The 26125-nt window shown below is 49.9% G+C and overlaps 1 protein-coding gene across 5 annotated transcripts in view; it reads right to left on the reverse strand.

The window, feature by feature from the left end:
• Positions 1-50: 50 nt before the first annotated feature.
• Positions 51-26125, reverse strand: part of ME3 (malic enzyme 3) — a 218813-nt gene continuing 192738 nt past the window's right edge. For 3 of the 5 annotated variants that reach the window (XM_045071348.1, XM_045071347.1, XM_013061949.2), the window contains 8 exons: positions 22854-22963; positions 8613-8710; positions 8235-8348; positions 6507-6612; positions 5805-5947; positions 5093-5266; positions 1606-1704; positions 51-287 (listed from right to left, as the gene is read on the reverse strand). In XM_045071348.1, the coding sequence (XP_044927283.1) occupies positions 126-287; positions 1606-1704; positions 5093-5266; positions 5805-5947; positions 6507-6612; positions 8235-8348; positions 8613-8710; positions 22854-22963 (1006 nt within the window). In that variant the 3' untranslated portion in view covers positions 51-125. Of the gene's footprint in view, positions 288-1605; positions 1705-3172; positions 3520-5092; positions 5267-5804; positions 5948-6506; positions 6613-8234; positions 8349-8612; positions 8711-22853; positions 22964-26125 lie in introns of those variants that run through there. The other 2 variants (XR_006604189.1, XM_045071349.1) reach the window with 2 other exon arrangements.

The following is a 26125-nucleotide window of genomic DNA, read 5'->3' on the forward strand; positions in this document are numbered from 1 at the left end:
ATCTCCCCTCACACCAGAAAGTTCAAAGGAAAAACACAGTGACAAAGATGGCCATTTTAGAACCCATTTATATTGTCGTTGTTACTCTGGGCTTGTTCCAGACTCACACAGCCTCTGAGACTGCATCAGACTGTTTGAACATTCATGGCTTCCTTAGGCCATGTGTAGCTGTCCAGTGTGAAGGAGTCATAGTCTGGAGTGTAGACCAGGGATCTTACAAAAGCCTCCTTGTCCTTGGGCTCCGGGTAGTAGGAGGCTAGGTTGTGTTTGTACGCGAAGTCGAGGACCTAAGGAAACACATACAGGCTGAGGAAATGGAACTAAGGAGGAACCTGCCTAAAAGTTGCCTAAAGGGTACTTGGGAGCCTGTGGAAGGGTAACCGCCCCCGAGCAACCATAAACTGTTGTCCTTGAAGCCACCGGCTAGGAGGCATTTGGAGCTTTCCACCTGGGTAGGGAGCTGTGATGCAGTGAATAAACACTAGGCTGCATTCAAGAGGCCTCGGACTCAAGTCTGCGCCAGCTTCCAACTGCCTGTGGGTTCTCGGTGGTGACATTATCCTTGCTGAGCCTCAGTTTCCTCATCTCTAAAGTGGGAGTTATGAGACCTTTCTCTGGAGTAGTGTGAGGATAAAATTAGGCAGCAGGCCACATCAGGTGTCCAGTACCTGATATCCAGCCCCCCCCAATGTGGGTTGAATTGGGAGAAGAGCCTAGACACTGTTCTCTGGGTATCAGATTTGGTTTCAGAAGAGCATTAGTCTCTACATCCCCAAAAGGAAGGAAATGGACAGTGCGGAGCTGGGGCCGTGATCTGGACTATTAGTCTTCAGGGCTGACTCTAGAGCCTACGATGGACAGCTCATGGGGAGCATGTGCGGTTGTGCAATGCATCTTCTGAAATTACTTTTAAAACTTACAGAAAATGTCAAATATATATACTAATCAAAATGATAGTATAATAAACCCCAACGCAACCCTTATTCAACAGTTATCCATGTTGGGCCAGTCTTGATTGTACTGTGTTCTGATTCTCTGAAAATGTACCATCTCTGCAAGGTCTCTAGGAGGACATTTTTCCTTGGACTATTCCAGGAACCTGATCATCGTGTGGCCCAGGCATTCTGAGAAAAGGGGGAGGAATAAGCATTTACTCTCTGAGTGTGGAGCTTCTGGCTGTCCTCTTTAGTCTTCAGAACTCAGAAGAATTACCATCCCCTTTGGAAAAGGAAGAAACTGAGGCTCAGGAAAGTGAAGGGGTTCCCAGAGCTCTTTTCAGGATGCCATGAAAATTGGCCTTTCTGTATAAATGGGCACTTATGATTCAGTTTTAAAAAATTCCACCCACATTCTGGTCCACAAGACTGTGGACTTTGTTGACCTTTTTGCCTGGTGTTTGAAGGGAAATCCAGGAGCTTTCCCAGAACTGGCCTGAGTGGGTGTGGGGGTGGGGCTCGAGCTGCAGACAGGCATTTCTTGGCCAGAGTTGGCGTGGGAGCTCAGGACGCCGCTACGGCTGCCCTCTCCTTAGCTCCCCTAAACTCCCAGCGAGTGGAAGTTGTCGAGCTGCGCTGGCCATATCACTGGCGGTAGGATGCTCCTTACTTTGATGGCGATTCTCAGAGACACATCTCGGATGGTGCTGAGTGGGGGGTACAGTCTCCCCTGTGACAGATGCTGCTCAGAGACCTCTTGGGCAATTTGCTGGGGAGAGAGAACCAAGAGGAGTAAGCCGAGTTTCCATCTTCCCAGAACAAACCCAAACCATTACCCCAGAGACTCCCTTCACCCCTCAGAGGTGGCCAACCAGTGCACTTCCCATTGTAGTCTCTGCCCCCTCAAGGCCCCAGGGCAGTTTAATGCTTGGACTTTTATTATTTTTTAAAGATTTATTTATTATTTTAGAGAGAGGGTGAGGGGCAAAGGGAGCAGGAGAGAGAGAATCTTAAGTAGGCTCCATGCGCAGTGTGGAGCCCAATATGGGGCCACATCTCACGACCCTGAGATCATGACCTGAGCGGAAATCAAGAGTCGGACGCTTAACCAGCTGAGCCACGCAGGCGCCCCCATGCTTGGGCTTCTAAGCAAGGACACATCCTTTCTGTTCTGTGAGATTGGCTGAGAGATTAAACTACATGGACCCTAAATTCTAAAGGAGATTCACGAAGACTGAGACGAATATACTTGAGACTTGTGAAGCAGACTCTAGGATCTCCCCATGGCTGGTTCAGCCTATTGCATCGAGATCGCTGAGACCCTCCCCGAGTTCCAGCCTCTCCCCCATGCTTAGTAACATCGTGGGTGCCCACCTAGGCCATCTTGTTTCCCTGTATGCAGAGCTCCTGCTGCTCGCCCTTCAGTCCTGAGCAAAGCCTTCTTCCGCAGTGAGTGACAGCGAATGCCAGCATCCTGGGAACAGCACCTCCCACACCTTCCCCGGTTCAGAGCTGGTCTCTGAGGCCCCGTTCTCCACCTCAAGTCGTCTCCTCCAGCCTCAGATGCTGGAGCTCAGCCAGCCTTGCAGAACAGCCTCTGTTATGTGCCGGCTCTGAATCCACTCCCACCCAGTCATCTTGTGTCAGAGTTAAAGCTGGGAAGAGTCGTGGTGCTCTCTGAAAACTGCATCCCAGAATGGATGAGCCAGAGCAGCTGGTCTTGCCTCAGAGTCTGGCTGACCTCAGGGACGTGGGCTTCCTCCTCTTCCGCCTCATTTCCCTGCTCCTATCTCTCCTTTCCGCTCATTCATTCAAACACTAACTGAGCTCTAGGATACGCCGGGCTCTGCGCTTGTTGCTGAGGGTCTGTGGCAGAGAAGCCTTTCTCCTCCTTTAGTCTGGAGGCAGTGGACAATGACTAACAGGTACAACAGTTATAACACGGAAGTGAGTGCAAGCAGAGGGTGCACGTAGGCACAGAGGAAGGCAGGGCCTGGTCGGCCATGTACAGGAAAGCTTCCCAGGAGATGGGACAGAGGACGAATTACTCGAAAAGGGAGAGGCAACAGCACATGCAATTTCTTGGAGAGAGGCAGCAGGAGGGAGCATGAGTTCCAGATTGTAAGAAGAACATTGGCTTGGTCAATGGGAGGGCGAGGCTGAAGGCTGGAGAGAAAAGGAGGGCCTGGTGATGACATGCCTTAGATGGAAACCGTATGAAGGAGTTTGGGTTTTACCCTGTAAGCATTGAGGAGCCATTCATATGTCTAAAATGAGGAGAGAGATGAACTGCTCTGGGTTTTCAAGGATTTTCTTGGGGGAGGTATGGAAGATGGGACCAGATTGAAGCAGGAGGTCCATGGCGAGATCTGCATCTGGAGGAGTCCTCCTGCGGACTGAAGAGCAGGATGGTGGCTGGCGGTCCCTTCTCAGACGCTGGGCACTGGCGAGGCTCTGCTGCAGCTTGGAGTAAATCCTCTGGGGCCCTCCTGGTGCTGTTGCTCACGCGCCTGGTGACCTGGGGCACGGATTAAACTCTCTGTGCCTTACTTTCCTGGGTATCCCATCGGGATGATCACTGTATCTGGTTTAGAGAGTTGTCAAGGTGGAATGAGATATAGAATTCTCCTAAAAGTTACATTATTTTTTTCCATAGGAAAATCAGGTTCAACTTTCATTGTCTTAAACTTTTAAGTACCCCTTTCAGAAATGTAACTTGCCAGCCCTTTAAAGAACAGACTGTCAGCTCCTAAGAGGGAGGACTTGTCCCGACTGCAGCAAGAGATTAACATGTGGATTGAGGAGAGGTTCCTGACACCGTTCATGAAATGATGGCGCTGACCAATGCCCCAAGCTCTAGGGGGTGAGGGTGTCGATGTCTTTTGGGGTTACAGAGGAAGGCTGGAGCAGCCATCTTTCTGCGCCACAGGGGAGTTTGCTTTAAGGCTCATTCCAAGCAGGAAATGACTCCTTCCATCTGATGGGGGGATTCACACAGCTCCACCCATGGCCACAGGGGCACCACCACTGACAGAGCAGTAAGAAGAAAGACACAGGAGGGTCACACAAGATGGGCAGATGCTTGTGGCACAAAGGCATAGCCAGTGTGCACACGGCCTGGGGCAGGCTGACAAACCTGCAGGAGACATCACTTGCGGTCCTTGTGGAGCCAGTGCTCAAAGACCAAGAAGCAGGAAGAAGGAACTTAGAGCATGAGATGGTTCCTTGCAGGGCTTCTAGAAAAGGAGCTGGCTAAGGCTGTGTGGGAGCCGTTCCCGTGTCCTGCTGGCCTGGGGCTCTCACCAGTGCCACGGGGAGGGGAAATGAGAATGTGTCAGAAATCACAGAGCCTTTGAAGCTCACTGGGGATAAATATGTTTAGTGTGTGTTTATAGTTTCGATTAGTTTACCCTCCCTGAAGAGACATTCCTGTAGTTTCCTCAGAGAGAAGATAGATGTCAAGGGCTTGTCGTTTAGTAACCACGGGGTGGATGTAAGCCACTGCGGCTGGTAGGATTCGCAGCCGACATTAGGAACATGAGCTGTCATTCTTAATGAATTCTTTCCTTGTTTTCCTCACTTCCAGCAAAGACTCATTTTGACAGTGTTTCTAGGAAGGTACCCAGAGCAGAAGCACCCCTGTATCTGTGCTCCAGATCCTGGTCCTCAGAGCAGACAAACCAGGCTTTTGTGGCCCATCCCTTTCTTACAGAAAGTTGCCCTGGTGGGCCTTATTCTGCAATAAGTTCCCCCAGTAACGTGGCCAAGATCAGTGGTCAGAAGACTCCGCTGCTGGTCATGGTCCATGAGCCCCGTTTGTGATGGTTCTGGTGGCCTCGCCTCTGTTCTGGGCATGCATGTGGACACTGCTGGGAGGTGAGGAGCAGACAGACAGACGTTCCTGCACTGCCAGCGCCTCCTGCCATGGACTATTCCTTAATTTCCCTTAAAAATGTGTGTGTTCTGAGAGATGTTTAAGCCTCGAGGGGATCTTGAGAGAAGCTTGAGGGTTACGCATCTTGAGGATCTATTGCTGGGGTGAGGGGCAGGAGGGTAGAGGAGATGAGAGAAGGAATCTCTGGGGGCCAGCCTAGCACCTGGGAGAGATCACAGACCTGACTGGGAGCACGCACGCGAGGGAGCAGGGATGGGGCTACCTCTGCCGTCAGGAGGAAGATCTCGTCTGGGATGTGCCGAACGCCACCAGCAATGACTCCCAGAGCCACTCCTGGGAACACATAGGCATTGTTTCCTTGCCCAGGAATGAAGGTCCTGCCATCTTCCAGAGTCACGCTCTTAAAAGGACTTCCGCTGGCAAAGATCCCTCGGCCCTGGAGGCAGGAAGAAAAGCAGAGATGGAGCCTGGAGATGGGTTTCAGGCAGTAATGGTGGCCTACCCTTCTTTGTTCTCTCCCATGTGCTCAGCACAAGCACATAGCAGGTGCTGGAAGCACACTTGTTCCTTTGACCAGAAAGCTTAGCTCTCACTGAGTTACCTGGCAGCCAAGAAATCACTGAAAGGTAGAGGTTTTTAACCTGTCACCTCCCGAGAGGGCTAACCCAGGACACAATAGGAGTGCAGGTGACCTAAAGTCTATGAAAGCCTCAGGTTCTGGTCAAAGCTCTGTCTCTAGAGGACCCTTGAGCAGTATGACATGATGGTGAGAGCCTGGGCTTTGGAGCCAGACCTGGGTTTGAGGGTCAGCTCCACTCTTTAGCAGCAATGTGACCTCAGGCAATTTATTTCATCATTCTGAACCTCAGTTTACTCATCAGGAAAGTGGGGATTTTTCTTCACCCTCATAGGGATACTCATAATTATTGTTACTATGTCCTCTCAGCCTAGGGCAGGAAGGACTCCCCGCTGACCTCAGTGACCCGGTAGCACTTCTCAGCTGTGCACTCGGCCTTGCTGGTGGGGTTGCTCAGGGCAAAGATGATAGGGCGCTCGTGGAAGGAGGCCATGTCCCTCAGAATCTGCTCCGTGAAGGCTCCTGCGATGGCAGCAACACCTACAGGGAAAAGGGGGGTAGTAGGGCGGCCTACTCTTTATAAACACCCCATTCCTCTTGGTGCAATATGGAAGACTCAGGAATCTTGGAGATAGCATTCACCATAGGGATGGATGCAGGAAGCCAAAGAGAAAAGGGTCTTCTTGTGTGAGCTAGGCAAGACCTCCTGTTCATGCCTGAGGGAACACTGGTCCTTTCAGGTCCCTGCCTGGTCCTGGGCAAAGTCCTTCAGAGTACGTGGCTCTCCCAACACAGGGAGAGATGCCAGGGTCCCCTGTTTGGGACAGCAGTGCTCAATTCCTCTCAGACCAGCCCTGTGCTTTTCCACTGAACTGTATAATTCTGCATCACTGAGCCTCAACTTGGTGCCTTAGTTCTATGATTTTTATAGAGTCGTCCCTCAGCGAAAGATGGTGGCACTGCGGTGGCCATGGGGTCTGGGGGAGAGGGTGGTTTCCATTGATTCCTTGTGCCTGCTGAGACAGGCTGAGCCTTAGCTTCTACCTGCAAGTGAAGAGGGTTAGCTAGGCTGGCCGGTGGGCCTCCTGCCTCCTCCTACCTATGATGGCCGTGGGTTTCACCAGCCTCACCACCTCCTCCAGGCTGCTCACTTCAGGATGGTCCTGGGCAAACATCTCCTTCTCGTGGTTCAGGTGGCTCCTCCCCTGCAGGGAAAGGAGAACATGATGCCTGGCAGTGAGAACACATGGGTGCCTCTGGAGATCCCGAGAACATTCCCTGAGAGCCCTGTGCTTTGGTCTGAGCTCTCAGAAGCCTTGTCGCTCACCCTCTTGATCAGATCTGGGAAAACTTGCATGGGAACTAAGGATTGTAATGTGTGCTTGTGTCACAGTGTGGGGTTGTGTGGGGGATTTCTTTAGCTCAAACCACACATGGAGAATCCATAAAGCCTTGCTTTGCACTTTTAGGGTCATGGTTCCCGGGCCAGGGCCGAAAGGCTCTCATGAAATGCCTGAGCGTGACCAAGACCTTTGGCCCCAAGGCAGCCAGCACCCAGGGCCAGTTGAGGGATGGGGGTCTGAGCCATCAGGATCAGAAAGCTAATCTGAATGTACTTTACAAGAGCCATGGACCGCCCTGTGCATAATAATAAGCTAAGCCCTAGGACAGGCTTGCCACAGCTGGCTTTTGCAACAAGCTCAGGATCCTTTCATTTCTTCAAATAGGAGTCAGGGGTTGACAGGCTGGCAAATGGCACAGGTGTTCTGATGACTCCTTTGGGTCAGCTGTTCTCATGAGAATCAGAGTGAAGACATCAGCTTTGAGAGCGACTTAAGTAGGGGTCAGCTTAATGGGATAAACAAAATAATGTTGAAAGGTGGCAAGAGAGAAGTGTGGCAGCCTCTGGCATCTTCTTCCTGCGCCGCCTTGTGCTCTGGAATGACCTGGGGTGTGAGGAGGAATTCCTTCTAGTGGTGATCTAGCTCCAGAGGAGACAACAGAAGGTCAGTTTCTGCTGAGGGCCTCTTCTATTCTTGTTGAGAGCCCCCTGGACTTCCCCCATTCCTATCTCTGTCATCTTTTTAAAAAGTCTCTCACTGACATTCTCTGTTAGTGGAATTTGGGGCACTAAAACGTGGAGCTGTCAGTGAAGTTCTAAGTTTGGAGGCCATCTAAACATGCCCCTCTCTGTAGTCCAGTCCGAAGTTAGATGGTTTCTTATTCATTCTTGCACTCATACCTCAAACATCATTACAGACTCATCACATGCCAGGCATTGATATGAAGACTACAAAGCCTAGTGGGGAGAGAGACAATTAAAAGGGCAACTGCCTTACAGTGTGGCAAGTACAGCGTATAGTGGGGGACGGCTACATGAGCGTGAATGTAGGAAGTGGACTGAGACCTAGATGCTCAGAGAAAGCCTCTTGGAGGAGGTAACAGAAGACAAGGAGGAAACAGATGGGGCTGTGGGATGAGAGTGGGTGTTTGGCAAAAGGGAAAGGCATTTCAGGCAGAGAAACAAAATATGCAAGGATGTGGACAGGCAAGAGTGTGTTACTTTTGGAAAACTATGATTTACTGAGGTTGAAGGTTAGTCCAAGGCAGGAAGGGGCATGCATACACGCAGTTGCCCACATATTAAAGCTTTTGGACAGAGCAGTTAAGGCTACTTTGGGATGTATCTTCTGCTTTGGAGGGTAGAACATTACTCCCCTGTTGGACTGTGTTTTGTCTGAGAACTTTCTCCCCTAGAGACCTCTTACAGTCCAGTTCCAGTGGCTGTAGGTGTCAGGAAAACTCTAGGTTTCCAGACTGACCGTACCTTGACAATGAGCCCCTTGGAGTCCACCATCCAGATCTTCTTTGTGGCCTCTGCCTTGGGTACGCCTTCTTTCTCTAGGGCCATGACAAGGAGGTGGGCGATACCCATGGCTGCCTGGGAGGGATTGTACAGTGGATGTTCAGACACAAGGCAAACAGCTGCTCAGCATTTGTCAGAAGCTTTACCAAGTTCCTCTCTTCTCTGCACCTTCCCCCCTTCTTCTAGGAGGCTCAGGAGTCCTTGGGACACCCAAATGTTGGTGCCCAGGCAGCTGCACTTAACACGGTATACCTTGGCTGCTTCCTCTTCTCTGAACCCCTGAGCACCTCCCTTCCTTCATGCTTCTCCACCAATCCTTGTTCTCCTGATGGCACCTACCTCACCCGCACCTTGAAAAACAAACACATGATTGGAGAGCTTGTTCTTGGTGATTCGCAGAGCAGCTAGGATCCCTGCCACAGCGACAGAGGCCGTGCCTGCAACAGAGTGCCCTGAGATCAGTCTCTGGCCACTGGCTCCCCAACCTGAGAGAAGACCATTGGCAGAGTCCCCCATGCCTGGAATGTGCTGCAGAACAAGCACCTCTGCTTAGCCCTTCCGGAGGTCAGTGCTGCAGGCATGCAGGTTTGGGAGCAAGTATACGCCCTGTTTGTAGGTGCCTGTTCTTGGACAGACAGCTCCTGGATTGGACTGGACCCTGGGAGGGAGGATCAGATAGTCAGCGGCTGCTCCCTCCAGCATTCATAAACGAAACGATAAGGACAAATATAGTAGAAGCTGAAAAGAAATGTGGGCCTCACAGAATAATTTAAGGGATAAATAGATAAAAAGCAAATTAAAAATGAGGGTACCAACTAGCCATGAGACATGAAGTCACCCTGTGATCTGAGCTGTCTTACCCACCAAGCCATGAGGTGGGTGTGCCCAGCAGCAGCCATCATCAGTGGCTTGAGCCCGTCTGGAAGGTACAAGTAAGTCTCATGAGCAGGTGGCTCAGACTCATTTGACACCTTCTGCTGAAGCATGATTTCTTCTCCTTCGATGCACACCTAGGGCCTCACTAGGGATTCCTTACGACCAAGGAGAAAGTAGCTTGGGCTTGGTTTACTGATTACTCTTCATGATACACTGGCATCAATGGGAAGTTTATGGTTGCAGCTGCACAGCCCCAGCAAAAGGTAGCCCTGAAGAGTGAGAGCGAGAAAAATATTCCTGATGGGTAGGACTTGAAGTGGTAAATTTGGTGGTCCATTTTGGTCTAAGAGATGGTTAGGTCTACAGTCTACACTGATACATGGGCCGTTGCTAATGGTTTGGCTGATGGTCAGGGACTTAGAAAGAACAGAATAGTAATCTTGGTGATGAGGAAATCTGGGGAAGGGTGGGATCAGTATAGATTGCGAACATATTTGTGCCACATAGGAAAGTTCTCCAAAGGGCATGATGAAAGAGATTCCCTCAATCACGCGAGCAAAGTGGCATGTCCTGTGTATCTTAGCATCCTTCTCCAGTCACCTAGGGATTACACAGTGAGTTTCTGTACAAAGTAGTCATGGTGGCAAGGATGGAAACTATGCATGGACGCCCTGTCACCAAGGCTGACCCACTATTGCTACTGCTCAGTGACTAACCTGTCAATGGCAGAGGTGAACAGGGAGCTACTGGTATGTCATCATTCTCTGGGGACCACTTACCGGGCAGCATGATTGCCTTGGACTCTTCCCATTATAGACAGGAAAGAGATTTCTCCTCCCTGGAATAAACAAATACTCTGGATATACGTTTTTTTCCCCCTGTATATAAGACTCTGCCAGTGCCACAGTCTGGGGATGTCTGGGATCTGGGGATGCCCTGTCATCATCCTGATAGACACCAGACAATAAGGCTCTAATCAAGGAATTCATTTCACAGTAACAGAAGTTGAAGCAACAGGCTTATGCCCATGGAATTCAGTGGTCTTGACATGTACTTGGCCACCCAGGAGCAGGTGGCCAAATAGATCTGTAGAATGGGCTACTGAAGACTTCCTTAAGACTCCGGTGAGGTGACACTCCACGAAGCTGGTGAAGTTCTGTCTTATAGGAGGCAATACAGGATTTGACTTAGCAAACAGTATATTGTACCCTTTCTCCTACAGCCAGAATACTTGGGTCTGGAAATCAAGGGGTAGAAGTGGAAGTGGTTCCTTTCATCATTTCACCTAATAACTCATTTGCAGAAATTTTGCTTCCAGTCTCTTTAATGGATGCGCTCTGGATTGGAGGTGTTGGTTCCCCAGAGACAAGCGCTTCTATAAGAGTTCACAACATGGTTCTACCAAACAGAGTTGAGATTGCCACCTTGTCATTTGGTTCTCTTTTTGCCACAAAACCATGGACAAAGAAAGACGGGGCTACTTGACGGGCTGTTATCAGGCTACCTGATGACTGAGGGGCAACTGAGGGCAGGAGGGTCTAGATCCAAGCCCAGGGGATCCTCTGGGGCATGTCCTAGTACTTGCAAGCTCACTAGGGGATAGTAGTGATTGCTATGGCAACCAAAGAGAGGCAGGACCACTGAGGATTCACATTCTTCAGAAAGAAAGGTATGGTCACCAAACTAAAGAACCCTGGCCAACCGTGGCCCTGAGGACAGGAAAACATGGGATGGAAGGTTAAGCAAGAAACGCAGAAGCATTGACTATGGCCTCATGACTGATGACAGAAACAAGGACTATAGCAGCTTGGCATAGTTTCTGCCTTGATGATGATGTGATTTATGTAATGGTATAAGCTAATTTAGTCTCCCTTCTCCTTCCTCTTATATGTTTATATAAGTATTGTTGGAGGTTAATTCTATAGTTTAGTCTTCAGGTGACAGAATTTTCAAATGTGATTGTGACTGCGTTTAAAGGACAGTTAATCCTGCCTAGAGATGGGTAGTGTGACTCTTTTCCAGAGACGAATAAAATGACTGTAGAGACTTTGTCCCTCCCACTTTGGGGAGAAGGTGAGAATGTTTTCATTTGTTGGAAAGATGTATTTTATTAGGCATTTTGTTAGAGTTGTTTTTGTTGTTGTCTGGAAGTACCAGGGTATAGAACCGTGTGTATGGAGGCTGAATGGTTGAAAGGATGGACTATGGCAATTATCGGGTAATTGTTTCTTAGTTTCAAACCCACCCTTCACTTGGCTTTGTCTGCAAACCACTTCTGAGCTTTGCCAACTGGCTCTATGCTGGGCTCTGCCAATAATGGGCACCACAGTGTGATGGAAAGCTAGGTGAGGGGGACAGATGCTTTATCCAGCATCATCCTTGCCGTGTGAGATTGACAGATAAAATGTAGGATGCTTAACTTTGAATTTTTGATAAACAATAAATAACTTTTTTAGGATACCTCCCATGCAATATTAGTACAAATGTTCTAAAAAGTTATTCATCATTTCTGTGAAATTCAAATTTAAATAGACATGTTGCATTTTCATATTTCTAAATTTGGAAACCCCACAGCCTTGGTTTTCCACTTCTACAGCAACAGAATATTCCAGAAGCAGCACCTGAATTCAGTTTGCAGTTTGTCCATCACTTGCAGAACTAGCCTTGTAGCACACACCTCGGAGACACCAACACTAACCAGTTGCCACCCGGTCTTCTCTTTGTGCCCTAGCCTCAGGACTGAGAACAAGTGCTTAGGGCTTTTCATTTTTAAAATACGTAGTAAGCAATATTTTGTACTAAGTCTTCTCTGTTAAAGCAACTGGTGGAGACACTTACTGATAGAGTTCACAATAAAGTAATCACATGGGCACCGTTAGCCTCCATGACAGTCAAAGAAAAGGAAGTTATAGTGGGACTGCTTATGGGCTGTTAAAGTTGCACAAATCAAAGAATTTGATGTCCTCCAAGCCTGGTGAAGGAGTGGTGAATAGTAAGAAGTTGCAGCATAAGTTGGATTTTAAAATGCTACGACCTTTTTTGGGAAGCTATTTCCCAATATAGACCAAAGGCATAAAATGCTTGTGCCCTTTAACCTCATAGTTCTACTTCTGGGAAGCTATGTATGGAAAAATCCACAATGCATGTCCTTGGATATTTATGACTGTGTTATTTATAATACAGAATGACTGGAGATAACTTAAACACTTAACAAAGGAGTAACAGTTCAGTAAATTAGCTAGCGCGGACACTCAGAATATACTGCACCATTAAGAATGATCACATGTAGATGATATGGCAAGAGAAAATGCTATTAAGTTTGTAACTAATGTCAGATACTGTTCCAAGTGCTTTACATGTCTAACTGCAAAGATGTTTAGTTATTTAATCCTAACTATTATCATCCTCGTTTTACATCCTGGGAAAATGAAGTACAGAGTAGTTTGCTGAGTTATCCAAGATCACATTAACAGAGTGAACATTTGAAGGGAATCCCAGGGAATCAGGTTCTAGGTCTTGTGCTTTTAACCATTAGACCATGCTTCATTGAGTTAGTTGGAAGGAAGAGAACCTTAAAAGGTCTACATATCATGATTCTGTTTGCAATGAAACACACACATGGAATCTGGAAGGGACAACCAAATACTTAAGATGGCAGAGTGCAAACATGAGTGAATTTTCTGTTTTCTCTTTCCAGCTATCAAAGGCATTTGCATTTTGTAGCTCTGGGGAAGGGCCTTCTTCCAGAATATGGGCTGGATTTGTACCTGGCTTAGAGGGCATGTGTTGGGCTAAGACAGGGGACACAGCAAACAGCAGGAGCCTAATAAATGCATGTTCATCACTGTGGCATCAGAAGGCAGGACCCTGAGGTAGGGACACAGAAGATAGGGTGCAGGCTCTCCAGCCTTCACACAGGAATGGCCTGGAGGACACTGGGTCCCACAGCCTGGACTGAGGATTGCTGGGAGCTTTCCTAACACCCTTCTGAGGGTCCCCAAGGAGCTCACAGTGCATGCACAGAGGGCCTACCAGGTGACGGGCACCATGCTAGGCACTAGGGAAGGTGAATCACACATGGTCCCTGCCTTCAGGGAACTCCCTGTTCTCCAGGGCTTGGGCACCAATAACTGTAACATAATCAGTAGTCAGAGGTCACTGTGTAGAACTCATTGCCTTCATTTATTTATTAAGCATCAATTGTGTACCAGACTCTGAGGTACCAAGGACACCCTTGGTAACAAAATAGGTTCATTCCTGCTTTGTAAAGAAAGTATTAGCTGGAAGTATAACTTTGTAAAGGAAGACTAATTAGTATCAACTGATTGCAAGTGTGATGGCAACTATAAAAAAGTTGTTCACGATACGCTTTTTGTTAGTTCCTGTATAGAAAAGTGTATCGTCAGCATCAGCCTGCCTTCGCCTCCTGCCTCCCCGTGTACTCGATGTACCAGGCATGTTTGCGATCATTCCCTAACAGGTCATGTCTCTTTACACCTCCGTGCTATGCCTGTGATGTTTACCATCTGTTCCTTATTTATTCCTTAAGACTCAGTGCACAGGATCTCCTCTGTCAGACGCTCTGTTTTCCCTGGCCAGGCATCCCTAACCTCCCCTTCTTTTCCCAGGACTAATTTTTATCTAATCCGAATAAATGGGGCTGTATCTTGGCCAGGCCCAGCCCTGTACTGCCCTCAAAAGGAACACCAAGCTGACAGCCAAGAAAGCATCAAAGAGCAGTGAAGTCATTATTTAAATCGCTTACATAGGTAGTGAGAATTGCATGGTATGACCCTCCTCCAAATTCCTAAATACCCCTGGCTATGATTTTCTTAGTCTTATGTCAGCTACTCCCGTTTCTGTCTTGACGTAAACACCTCCACCCATCCTCTTCTCTGGCTCTCAAGAGCCACTCTCATTTTAGTTCTTCTGAGTCAGAGTCTGTATTTCCGAAGGTCTGCAGATGATTTATATGCCCGTTTAAACCCGAGGTGCACCGAGCTAGACAGCTTCTCTAGGTGAAGTCCTAGTTCCCTTCCCCAGAGAGAGGGGGGTTTTGCTCATCGGTGTTTGAGACCATCTTCTGCCTCCTGACAGGAGATGTGCAGGACATCCGCCACCAGATGGCGCCAAAGACATTCCAGCAGAGAGACTCCCACAGACCCCCCCCCCCCATGCGTGTTGGGTCCTTTCCTTCTCAGAGCCATGTAACTTGTGTTAGAACCTACAAGCTGAACAACCGGGCTTACCTGCAGAAATTCGGTGCTGGATGGGGACCGGAGAGCATGACCTCCAACAACCGCACAGAGGAGGGAACAAGCCCCCGCCAATCACCCAGCTGGAAGCAAAGCAGGGCAGGGGGGTGGCCGGGTGCTACTTCTACCCCTTCAGGGTCTCTGAAGCTCTGCCAGCCTCTCCTGACTCTGGACTGGAAGGCCGCAGGAGGGGCGGGAGGGGCTTTCCTAGGGGACAACTAGGGGATGGGGGCAGTGGAGGTAGAAGGAAGAGAACTTAGGCAATAGATGCCATGGAAGGGGTGGAGGATACAAAACAATGGGAAATCTGATAGGGAAGAATGGAACATTTCCATGAAAGGATGCGAGGGCAACTGCCATTTATTGATCACATACCGTGACCTTGACTCTGGGCTGCATGTGTGCTTAGCTGCGTCTGCTCATTTAATCTTTACAACAACTCTACCAGGCAGGTGTTATGAACTCCCCCCCCCCCCCCGCTTTTTTTTTCTCCTTTCAAAAGTGGAAAGTGAGGTTCAAAGAAGACTGAAACAAGCAGGAGAGAACTTCTGAATCCCCCACCACTAAGCCTAGAAACCCTCTGCCTCCGTGTCTCTACATTTTGCTTTTCTTCCTGTTACCACCTGCTCCTAGCTCAACCACCTCCAGGTATGGGCTAGATCCTGTCCATTCTGCCTACGCAAGGAATTTGTCTTGTAATTTTTTTTTCCTTTTTTTTTTTTGCATCCTCAGTTTCTCCTCCCCTGGATCACTGCCATCAGCGTACAAATAAATCATGAAGCTTCCACCTTTAAAAGGCTTTCTGTTGACTGCATAGTCCCACCTTATTTCTTACTTGTTAAGAACGGAATATATTTGTTGCCTCTATTTCTTTTTTTCTCAGTCTCCCTGAAATCCATTCCAATCAAGCAACTGTCCCCACCTCTTGACAAGGTCACTTGTCCCACCCACCACGTGGCCAAATTCAGCGCTCAGTCCTCAGCTGCTGCTTCCCTTGACCTCTCAGCTGCCCTGGATACCGCTGCTCATTTTCCTTGTGGGAAGCTCTCTCTGCACTTGGCTCCTGGAGCCCTACTCTCCTGCTCGCCTTCCTGGGCTCCTCCTCTGGGGCCATCCTATGAGGTGGCAAGTTACCCTAGTTCCAGACCAGAGCCCAAGAGGAAAAACAGCAGTTCTCGAGCCCCATCTTTTAATGTTTGGCAAATTGAGGCATCTCCATAGTGAACTTTCATTTTGGGCAGTTCTTGGGTAATGCGTCAGGGATTTAAAAGTGGAGAAGAGGGGTGCCTGGGTGGCTCAGTGGGTTAAATCTCTGCCTTCAGCTCAGGTCATGATCTCAGGGCCCTGGGATCGAGCCCTGCGTTGGGTTCTCTGCTCAGTGGGGAGCCTGCTTCCCCCTCCCCGCCTGCCTCTCTGCCTACTTGTGATCTGTCAAATAAATAAATAAAATCTTAAAAAAAAAAAAAAGTGGAGAGGAAGGAAGCTCTTTAGCTTTCTGGAGGTAACCACCTGGAGAGGCCCAGGGGTCCAGGGATGTTGCTGAATCTGGCTTGTGCCCATGATTGCCACAGGCCACCCAAAGTGTGACTGGTTGTTTCCTATTCACCATGAAAGAAAAACAAGTTTTCCTTTTCAGAGGGAGCTTTCCATAATTACACTTCCTGCAAATGGAGTGTTAGAGGTGGTATGCTGAAGAAATAGCACAGAAGGCCAAGCCGAAAATGTAGTTTCTAGCAGTCCCATTTGGCCAAGTTATAGGAACTTCTATGCTGGACAACAGATTCTGGAGAAAAAGGGAAGAATGAGCCATTTCTCACGTGAGGCAAGGCTGCTGTCTCAGACGGGGAGTTAGGCGTGGTCAGGGTCTACTTGTGGTGGCTTCCGAGGCTGGGGACCATGCGGGGGATGGGCGTTGTCCCCTGCAAGGCCAGGCCTGCTTCTGCCTTCCCACAGCAGCTGGCTACTGGCATGCATTTGTTCATACCATTCATTCATTCATTCGCTCGTTCATCATTCAATTGTGTCCTGGGGGCCTGTTCTGGGCCTTCACTGTGCTAGGCCTTGAGGCTAGAAGGATAAATAAAACTGTCCGTTTGTAGGTTGTTAACAGCACATATGTTCAGAAAGTTCAAGTTCCTTTAATTGGATACCAAGCAAAGACCTTCTAGACCACTGCAGCCCTATTTCTGTGTTATGAAGAGATTTTCTGGACTCTACAGAAGGCAGTTCCTGGCCTGTGCAGATGATGGGGTAGACCTCTTCTGACACAATTTGGGAAGAGCCAGAGGGAATAATTACCATCTTCTTGGCTGCTTTGGGGTTTTACCTGATGCAGCAGGGTAATGGGAGGTCCCCGAGGAGCCAGGATCAGAGGCAAGAGACCTACAGGAACCTCAGGGCTAGAGACAGCCCAGTAAGGGAGGAACAGCCACAGAACACAGGGCTTCATGGGGGGGGGAAGGGGGAAAGGCTCTGGAGAGAAGGTTGAGAAGGCCAGGGGAGGCCTCACTGCGAGGAGAGAGATGGGAAAGGGCAGAAAATGCTGCTCTCTGTGCATGGTGATGGTGTGAGGGAGGGGACAGCGGACCCCTACAAGCCGGAAATAGCTCCTGGTCTCTTGTAAACAGGAGAAACTGGCGGGAAAAAGTCTCCAGTGCTTGGCCATTCCTCCTCATCTGCCCCTTTGGTATCATGTCGTCTGGGCTCTGGGGAACGTGGAGGCATTTTGCAAAGTGGGTGAGCCCTGGGCTCTGGGGAAAGGGGCGGTCAGCCAGACCCCTGTGGGACAAGCCTGACCCTGGAGGTGGGACCCTGGAGGGGGTGAGGCTTGAGCCTTTAAGGAGACACAGAAGTTAGCCAAGAACAGAAGAGAATTCTAGGCAGACGGTCCAGCCCGTTCGGAATCAGAGTTGGCGAAAATTCAGAGAACAGGGAGAAGTCAATGGTGTGGAAGAAGAGGGCATGCGTGGCGAGCGGCTAAAGGCTCTGCCTCTCTTCTCAGGTCTGCCCCTCCCGCGCTCTCGCTCACCCCCTGCAGAGTCGCTCTGTGTTTGGCTCTCAACCCTTCCCCCCGTCTCTCACCTCTGTAGGAGCCTACTCTGCACCCCGGGTCTTCGTTCTCGCGCTGAGCACGGTTACATGCCTGTCCCTGTCTACACGTCACTGCTGCCCTTCGAACACCCTGGGCCCGCAAACAGTGGTCACGATGGAAACACCGCACGGTGAATCCGTGTAGGCTCCAGCCACCCAGAAGAGATAACGGCTTTGTAAAAAGCATCATGGTCATTCTGTCCATCCTGGCTGTTTACACTGTTGTGTCCATTTTGCAGATAAAGAGAAGAAGGCTGTGAGGATTTAAGCCACTTGGTCAAAGCAGAAAGCAGAAAAATGGGGATGCAGACCTCGGCTTGTCTCAAGCCAAGGTCTGAGTGTTAAGCGCTCTGGCACACAAATTAAATAAAACTTGAAAGCGTGAAAGGGTGACAGGGGTCTGACCTACCACGTGGCAGCCTGATGGCCCTCTGGCCCCGGGGATGTGGTCGGACTCAGCAGCAGTGCAGGTCCAGGGCAGGCTGGCGGGGTGTGCACACGGTGTGCACAGCTCACAGCGGGGGCTGGAGGGCCAAGGTCACTAGGCCAGCAGCATCCTGCATCTGGCTCCTGGGAAAGGATACAGCTGGCCTGTCCCCCAGCATGACCATTGCTGTTGCTGGTCCCCTTCTGGGTCTCTCTCCCCTCCCCTAAGACGGGATGCTTCTCTGGGCCCAGATGAAACAAGTCCCCCGAGCCCCTGCCTTTTCCAAAATGCCTGCAGACACTGCCGGCCATAGGTCAGTGCGTGAGCAGCTTGGCTCACAGAACCAGCCTGGGGTGGCAGAGGCTTTCTGAGTCAACCGGGGTGGGGGCAGAGGAGTCCGCTGGCAGCCCTGGGGAGTGCCTGACCCTTCCAGCCCTCGGGTTCCTGAGGTCCTGCCCTGCAGACGGCCCTGTGGGGTCAGGGAAGCCCAAGCATGTGGGACAGCAGCACTGGCCAGGACACCATCCAGATTAGGTACTAGAGCTCCTGGTCAGCCCCTGGTATGCTCTGCCCTCTCAGAGTGCAGTCTGGTGGGATCCTGAAGCCTTCAGTCAGATCTTCCTTGTTCTACCAAGGAGGGGAGGCAGGGCTGGTATTCAGAGCAGGCAGTGTGGCCCCAGTCTCATTTTTACGTGGGCAGCTGGGTTCCAGTCCCTACCATGTGTGGGGTTCTGGGCAGAGTCTGACAATGAGTCCTGCTGGGGTGGGCTGGGCCTGGCCCCAGCAACCACATGCAATTTGTTCCTCTTGTCTGTTTGCCCCTGTCATGCCTTCCTCTTTTCTTCCCTCCCTCCTCCTCTCTCTCAACCCTCTTCAATTCTGCACCGGATGTTCCTTCTCTATTTTTGAGCATGGCCATATGGCTTTAGGTCTCACTTCTCTTCACTTTGTATTTGGAGGTAACAGGGGCCGATCCTAGCATGAGCTTACTCGTCCGTGTTGTCCCACGAGTCCTGGAATCCCTCGCCCATCTCCTAATTGCCCACTGAGCACTGAGAACACACATCATAGGCCTCTGGTCCCGGACCCGTCAGTAACCAGCCGGTGATGGCGACAAGCCCCTTCCGCTCTCTGGGCCTCCTCTCTGGTCTGTAAACTGGGGGAGTTGGAGGAGGGATGGGGAAGATGGGAGCAGCAGGCTGCTGGGGATCAGGGACAGCCCCACTTCTGCATCTGGAATTTAATCCTTAGCAAGAGGACTTGCTGCCCTGCCCCATGCCCATGGGGGAACAGACAGCCCGGTGTCATGGAGACAGAAGGAGAAGCCGAGTCGGAATAACTAGGTTCTAGTTATTCCCACCTTGTGCCTCTCTGGCTATGTGACCGGGAGCAAAAGGTAATCCTTGAACTTCAGTTTCTTCAGTGACATGAGACCGCAATGTCTTCCTCCCTGAAGGGAGAGGAGCTAATCTGAGGAAGTTGTGAGATACTGTGGACGAAAAACACTTTTCACATCCAAAGTCCTGTGTGCATGCAAAATGTTATCACTTTGCATAGGTTGGGCTCCCTGGGAAGCAGATTCTGAGCCATATGGAGTGTTCTGGAGGTTACCAAGAAATGCCCTTGGGATCAGCACCTCTGGAAGGGGCTGGGGGGAGCAGGATGGGGCAGAGGAGAAGCGGGGCTGTAGGTAGTCCTTAAAGCCTCAGCTGACCCCGTGGGGAGCTCTGGAGTTCAGATGTCCCCTCCGCACTGTCCTGCACTAGGCCACAATGGTTGGGCTTTTCTATTCCCTCATCCCTATGTGAGGGCATCTTCGGCAGGCAGGACTGTGGGCGAGGTGGCTCTCTCTGGCTGAGACTTTCTGCCTGATGCAGCTGACAGCTCTGCCAGCAGGTGGGACGAGTCTTTTCTTGAAGGAAGGTCCGGGGCGGAGTGGGGTGGGGGGGCGTGCTCCTCTGCCCGTCTGTTCACAGTTGTCACTTACGCGGTCGTACCTAACCGTCAGGCTGTCCTGATCAAAGACTTAATATTACAGGGGTCCTGACATTCTGGAACTATTTGTTAGTTCTTGCTATGCATTTTAGATTCATGACTTCAGTCTATAATATCTGAGAAGAGAATGGGAAATTCCTCTGCGGTCTGCTGTGGGGCCCGGAAAACTTTCCCACCTGGCTTGCCTGGGAGCAAAAGGCAGTCTGCTGGAACTGGCTATAGACAGGAAACAAAACCGGTGAGCTGATCTAATTAAAAATGCTACACATGTGTGTGTGCGTGCGTGAGGGTGCACATGTGGAGTTATGTCTGCCTCTGAGCGTGCATGGGGACCTGCACAGAGAGAGGCTGCAGGGGCAGGTGTCCGAGCTCGACCCACCAACCGGAGCTGCGGGTGGGCTTCTGAGGAGGTCCGTGTGCGTGCAGACTGCATTGGTTCATTCTCTCCCAGCTCCTTACGAAACAGCTTCGATGGGCCAAACACTATGCTGGGAACCGGGGAATGAGAACGAGTGACATGGTCTCTGCCTCGGGCAGCTTATCGTCTCCTGGGGAGACAGACGATTCAGTGTGGGTGTTTGGGGTGCAGTGAGGTAAGAGCACTAACCGGGCACCACGGGAGCTCCCGGTGGGGACCCACGTCAGACTGCGGGAGCAAACGCCGATGTGAGGTCTTCCCTGGGACAGGGAAGGTTGTGGTGGACTGGGTGGTGGACTGGGTGCCACTGGGTGGTGGACTGGGTGCCACTGGGTGGTGGATGCCAAGCAGGGGTTCCTTGGGGGACGATGATGGGGAAGGACTGAGGAGCAGAACTTCCATGTGGAGAGAGAACAGACAGGGAAGGAGGTCAGAGGTCAGAGAGGTTGGTGCGGGTGTAAGGGGGGGCCTTATGCTTCTGGGGCGGGGGTGGGAGAATGCAAATGTGCTTGTGACTGGGGAGTGGACAGCCCTAGTTCCATCCTAGCGGGGCTCTCTGGCAGCGGTGGGGGCAGTGGAGGCAGAGGGGTGGCAGGGCCTGGATGTGTGCCTGTGCCCGTGTTTGTGAGGATGTACACACGTGACTGAACACATCTGGAGTGCACCAGGTGTGCGGCCCCCGCGGAATTGTTTTCCATTTCCCCCTTCTGACCTCGGCAGCCTCGTGGGCCCAGGGGGACGGCTGTCCTACTGCTGACTCACGAGTGAGGGCCGCGGCGGGGAATTGGTCAGGGGCCAGCCAGCAGTTGTTTCCTCCAGGGCCACCATCCCACCCCTGCCCCCTGGGCTAACAGGTAGGTGGCGGGCAGGCGGGCAGGGAGAGAATGGGCTGCTCTGTCCATACAGAGCACCCCACTTTCTGGGTGAGGCTGGGCTGGCGGCCAGTGCCTGGCCAGGGCCCAGACATCTGGGGGGACAGCATCCCCTGAGCGGGCAGGGGTTGCCATGGGTCAGCTTCCCTAACGGGGACTCCCCTCTCTGGCTACCCATGCTTCCAAGCGCTGAAGTCATATATTTTGATCTTAATTGTCTAATAATATGCTTAACTGTACTATCCTGCCTCTTGAAAATTTATGACCGATAAAAAAAGCGCCATTTATCACATTTCTTTAGCCCTTAATGTGGGTCACAGGAAAGGAAGGGGCCTTTGGTTCTGTAATAGTGTAAGGTCTCAGAACAGTGTGGCGAGTGATTATGAACTTAGAGTCCCAATTTCAACATTACACTTTCTATGTAAGCTACTTATTTTCTCTGTGCCTCAGTTTTTTCATCCCTGAGACAGAGATGATAAAATCTCATAGGATTAAAGGTGTAAAGTGCTTAGAACAGTGCTGGATGTACAATAAATATTCAGCTCTAAACCTTAGCTATTACTATGTGGGTTTGAATTCTCCTGGGTGTCAACCTAACTGATGTGATGAAAAGTTGTGACCTTTTTGGGTCTCATCTGCAAAAAGGAAGTGTTGGCCAATCTTTTATTCCCAAGGACCAACACCTGTCCTCCACCAGCTTGTTCTTGTTCTGACATACATCTTTGTTTTTGAAAGATTTTGCTTGCCAAACATCATTTGTTAAATAATAATCTGTACATCCTGAAGTTTCTCCTAAACTTAAAAAATACTGAGAAGATTTCCCAAAGTTCTTACTGAGAGGGTCTGGATCAGGAGAGATGGATGTGTGAGCCCCCCCCCCCCAGGTTCACATATTGGCATCTCCAAGCAAGAAGCAAGTGCCTTCAGATATTTTGGGCCATAGAACAGGTAACCCGGTTGACCCTGAACTAGAAGATGCTTCTCTTTGGCTTCTGGAGTGCCCTGGTGCCCTGGTGTCAATGTCTTTCATAGTTATCATTCTGAGTAGCATATATGCCAGCCAAGCTAGGAGAAGGGACTCTTGTGATTCCCTGAAGGGCTATACCTAGAGTTCGGGAAATCCAAGGGTGAGTTACTGTGGCTGGGAAAGGCCATTGTTATGGGGACTGATGCTGTGGTCTCATGAATCCTACGTACCAGTACTTTCTATACATTGAAATGTATGGAATTTGAAATTCTATAGCTCTATATAGCTCTTAAAATTTTCATAATAATCTTCCAAGACAGTTCTTACCATTCCCAATGACTAGACGACACAACTACAGCTCAGAGATGTGATTAGCCCAAGTTCAACTGGCTAGAAAATGGCAGCCTTGGGGAGTCTTTCTCTCACGTAATTCTGACTTTGCTCTGAAGCAGTAATCCTATCACTTGTTGGTGAGGAAACTGAGGCCCAGCAAAGGGACTTTTCCATCGTCAGAGAGCTAAGAATTAGCCAAGTGGGAGCTGACCCCAACACGAAGACTCTTTCTTCCCCAGTGGCTGGCAGCAGGTGAGCGGGGGGGAGTGCCCCCACTCTGGCACCCAGGGCGGCCTGTTGGGGAGGCCTTAGTCCTCAGTGGCTTTGTGAGGTGGGGCGAGCCTTACCTTGGATGTCATCGTTGAACATGCAGTACTTGTTGCGGTATTTGTGGAGCAGACGGAAGGCATTGGCATTGGCAAAGTCCTCGAACTGGATGAGGCAATTTATTCCAAACCTGTGGGCGGGGAAAGGGAAGAATTTGTGATTGCCTCCCCACAGCCAGTCCCTGGCAGATCCCAGCCTGCCCTGGGGAGTGAGCAGGCACTGGACAAGAGGTAGTGGGGCTGGCTCCTGGACTGGGGTTCTTTGCCATCTGGCTGGCTCCTGGACCCCTGGGTTCTACCTGCCCCATTATGGATGAGGATCAGAACTGGAGAGAGCAGGAACGCCAGGCCTGGTGGTCCTCTGAGCCCCCATCCCTGACTCTAATGTAGGCTGGGGCTAGCATAGGCTATGGATGGCAGATCTTGGCGTGTGATGGAAAGACTGAAATGGGGCCTGCCCTTCTGGGGGCCTGCAGCCATCTGAAATCCCAGGAGCAAGATCACTCCCACCCAAGTGTATGCAGAGACCCCAACTTCCCAACCACTGGGGCCTGGAGAGCTCTGCAGCCTGCAGGTGTTTCTCCAGGTCTGAGACCTGGAGCTCCTCCACTAGAGACTCTGCTGGGTTCAGGCATTGTGTCCTCGCTCAGATGCAGGAAGGCTGGCAAAGGCCACTACATGAAGCCACTGTCATCTCCCCACCCTTTAATAGGGGTGTTGGCCAACTTCTAGGGACACTTGAATCAGTTCGTGACCTTATTCGAAGTACAGAGCCCAGGATCATCTGCCAGAGCTTCTCACTCAGGGAGTTTGGGGCAGGGCTCGGGAATGTGCCTTAATGCCCTCCACCTTTATTGTGGTAGAATTGACAAGTAACAATCATCTGTTTAAGTTGTACAGTGGGATACTGTGATACACATATACATTGTGTGGTCATGACCACCCCCAGATTGGATTCTGACCATCCAGAAGTTCTGAGAAATCCTGCCTTTGTGGGTGAAGGCCTTGCCTATTAAGCTGCTTGATAGCAGCTTAATAACAAAATCTATCCTACAGTTGACTCTTAGACTTCAGGGTCAGGGAAAAGTCCGTATTTCCTACAAAGCCACTGTATCCATAACCCATTCTTCCTGCTGATGTTGTGAGTCTGCTGAGCACTTGGTTTTCTGCTCCTGTGCCGTGGGCAACCTCAGCCTGCCCTTCTGCACACACCCGTCCCCCGACTCCATTCTTGCTCTTGATCCTCATTGTGAGATTTTCGTGCCTTTTATTGGAAACAAGCATGGCACAAATTATTAGAAATTACCTAATACATAGACATACATACATCGATCCATTTGTGTCTAACAGTATCTGAGTTCACGTTCATTGAGAAAAAGTGCCCTGATTTATCAGCCAGGAGTGCTCGGGCAAGGGATAGAGAGAAGGGGTCTGCCACTCCCCACTTGGTGTGAACCAGAGGCTTAGGACTAATGTGGGGCCTGGAAAGATTTATGTCTCCTGCCAGCTGGGGCACGCAGCTGGGGGCCTCCCTGTGCTATTGGGGGCATCCTTCCAATGAGGCTGGTGGCTATGAGGGGTGCATAGTACTGAATTAGCCCAGAAGCTTCTTTTTCAACGTCCTAATTTTGTGCCTGGCTTACCCTGCACGATAGAAATCCAGCGGCAGGTAAATACTTCTCCTTCCACGGTCCTTCCAGAATCTTAGTGAGTTGAAGCTGTTGTGGGGAGGACTGGAGGTGGGTTCATGTGACAGGGGCAGACATGAAGAGACTGTGACTTCCATGGTCAAGGTACTAACAGTGCTGGGCATGGGTCAGCAGGTTGGTGTGCCTGACCTGGCTCCGAGTGGTCTGACACCTGTCACTTCACTCCTGTCACTTCTGCCTCAGTTTTCCATCTGTCATTGGGCACAGTCATGTCTGCCCGGGCAACTGCCGTGGGCTCTTATGAGCATGAAAACTGGGGTGATTTTTACTTGTGACATGCGAAACACACATGTCCTCTTGGCAACAATTCTCCCTCACAGTCACAGAGCAAGGGCTATTTGGAGTGAGGAGAGGGGCTCGCTGTCTCTCCAGGCCCACCATCCGGCTCCCCTGCTTCTATACAGTGGAAAAAACTGAAAAAGAAAACCCACTGTGCACAAACCTAATGCTATTCTTGCTGAGTCAAAATTTACTGTGGATTTTTTTTTTTTCCAGGGTGTGAATTTCAAGTATTTGGTTTGAGAGAGGGACAGAATGTCTTTGGTTGCTGGTGACATTTTGCTATATATAAAATCCTCACAAGACACCCAGTGTTGCCCCACAACTGGCCTGGAGCTAAAATGCTGAAAAGGTCAGACAACAAAGCAATGGATGCATGTTCTTTCTGTCTTTCTCTCTCTCTCTCTCTCTCTCTCTCTCACACACACACACACACTTGACCTTTAAGCAACACTACTCTGAGGTAAAAATAAGGCAAGAATTAGAAATAAATACCTTTGTTCAGAGTTTTCGTGTTAAACTTAGTTTTTCAGGAGTAAATTTTTATCATACTTTTTATATTTTACTTTTAAATTTATTTTTTAATTCCTGTGTCATTAACATGCAGTGTTATATTAGTTTCAGATAACGCGCTGATTAAACAATTCTATCCATTACTCAGAGCTCATCAAGATAACTGTACTCTTAATCCCCTTCACCTATTTCACATACCCACCCCCCCTCCCCACCTCCGCTCTGGTAACCACCAGTTTGTTCTCTGTAGTTAAGAGTCTGTTCTTTGGTTTGTCTCTTTTTTACCCCTTTGTTCACTGGTTTTGTTCCTTAAATTCCACATGAGTGAAATTGTGTGGTATTTGTCTTTCTCTGACTGGCTTCTTTTGCTGAGTGTCATACACTTTTGCTCCATCCATGTTGTTGCCAACAGCAAGCTTGCTTTCTTTTTTTTCCTGTGGCTGAATAATACTGCACTGTGTATGCAGACCACACCATCTACTGATGGATACTTGGGCTGCTTCCATAATACGGCTGCTGTAAAGAACACTGCAATAAATATGGAGGTGCGTGTATCCTTTTGAATTAGTGTTTTCATCTTCTTTGGATAGATACTCAGTAGTGTGATGACTGGGTCATAAGGTAGTTCTGTTTTTAATTTTTTGAGGAATCTCCATACTGTCTTCCACAGTGACTGCACCAGTTTGCATTCCCACCAACAGTGCCCTAAGGTTCCTCTTTCTCCCCGTCCTCGCCAGCACTTGTTTCTTGAGTTTTTAATCTTAATGATTCTGATGGGTGTGAGGTGATATC

Source organism: Mustela putorius, unplaced genomic scaffold, assembly GCF_011764305.1.
Source record: "Mustela putorius furo isolate JIRA1106 unplaced genomic scaffold, ASM1176430v1.1 tig00003987_pilon_pilon_pilon, whole genome shotgun sequence".
Lineage (NCBI taxonomy): Eukaryota > Metazoa > Chordata > Mammalia > Carnivora > Mustelidae > Mustela > Mustela putorius.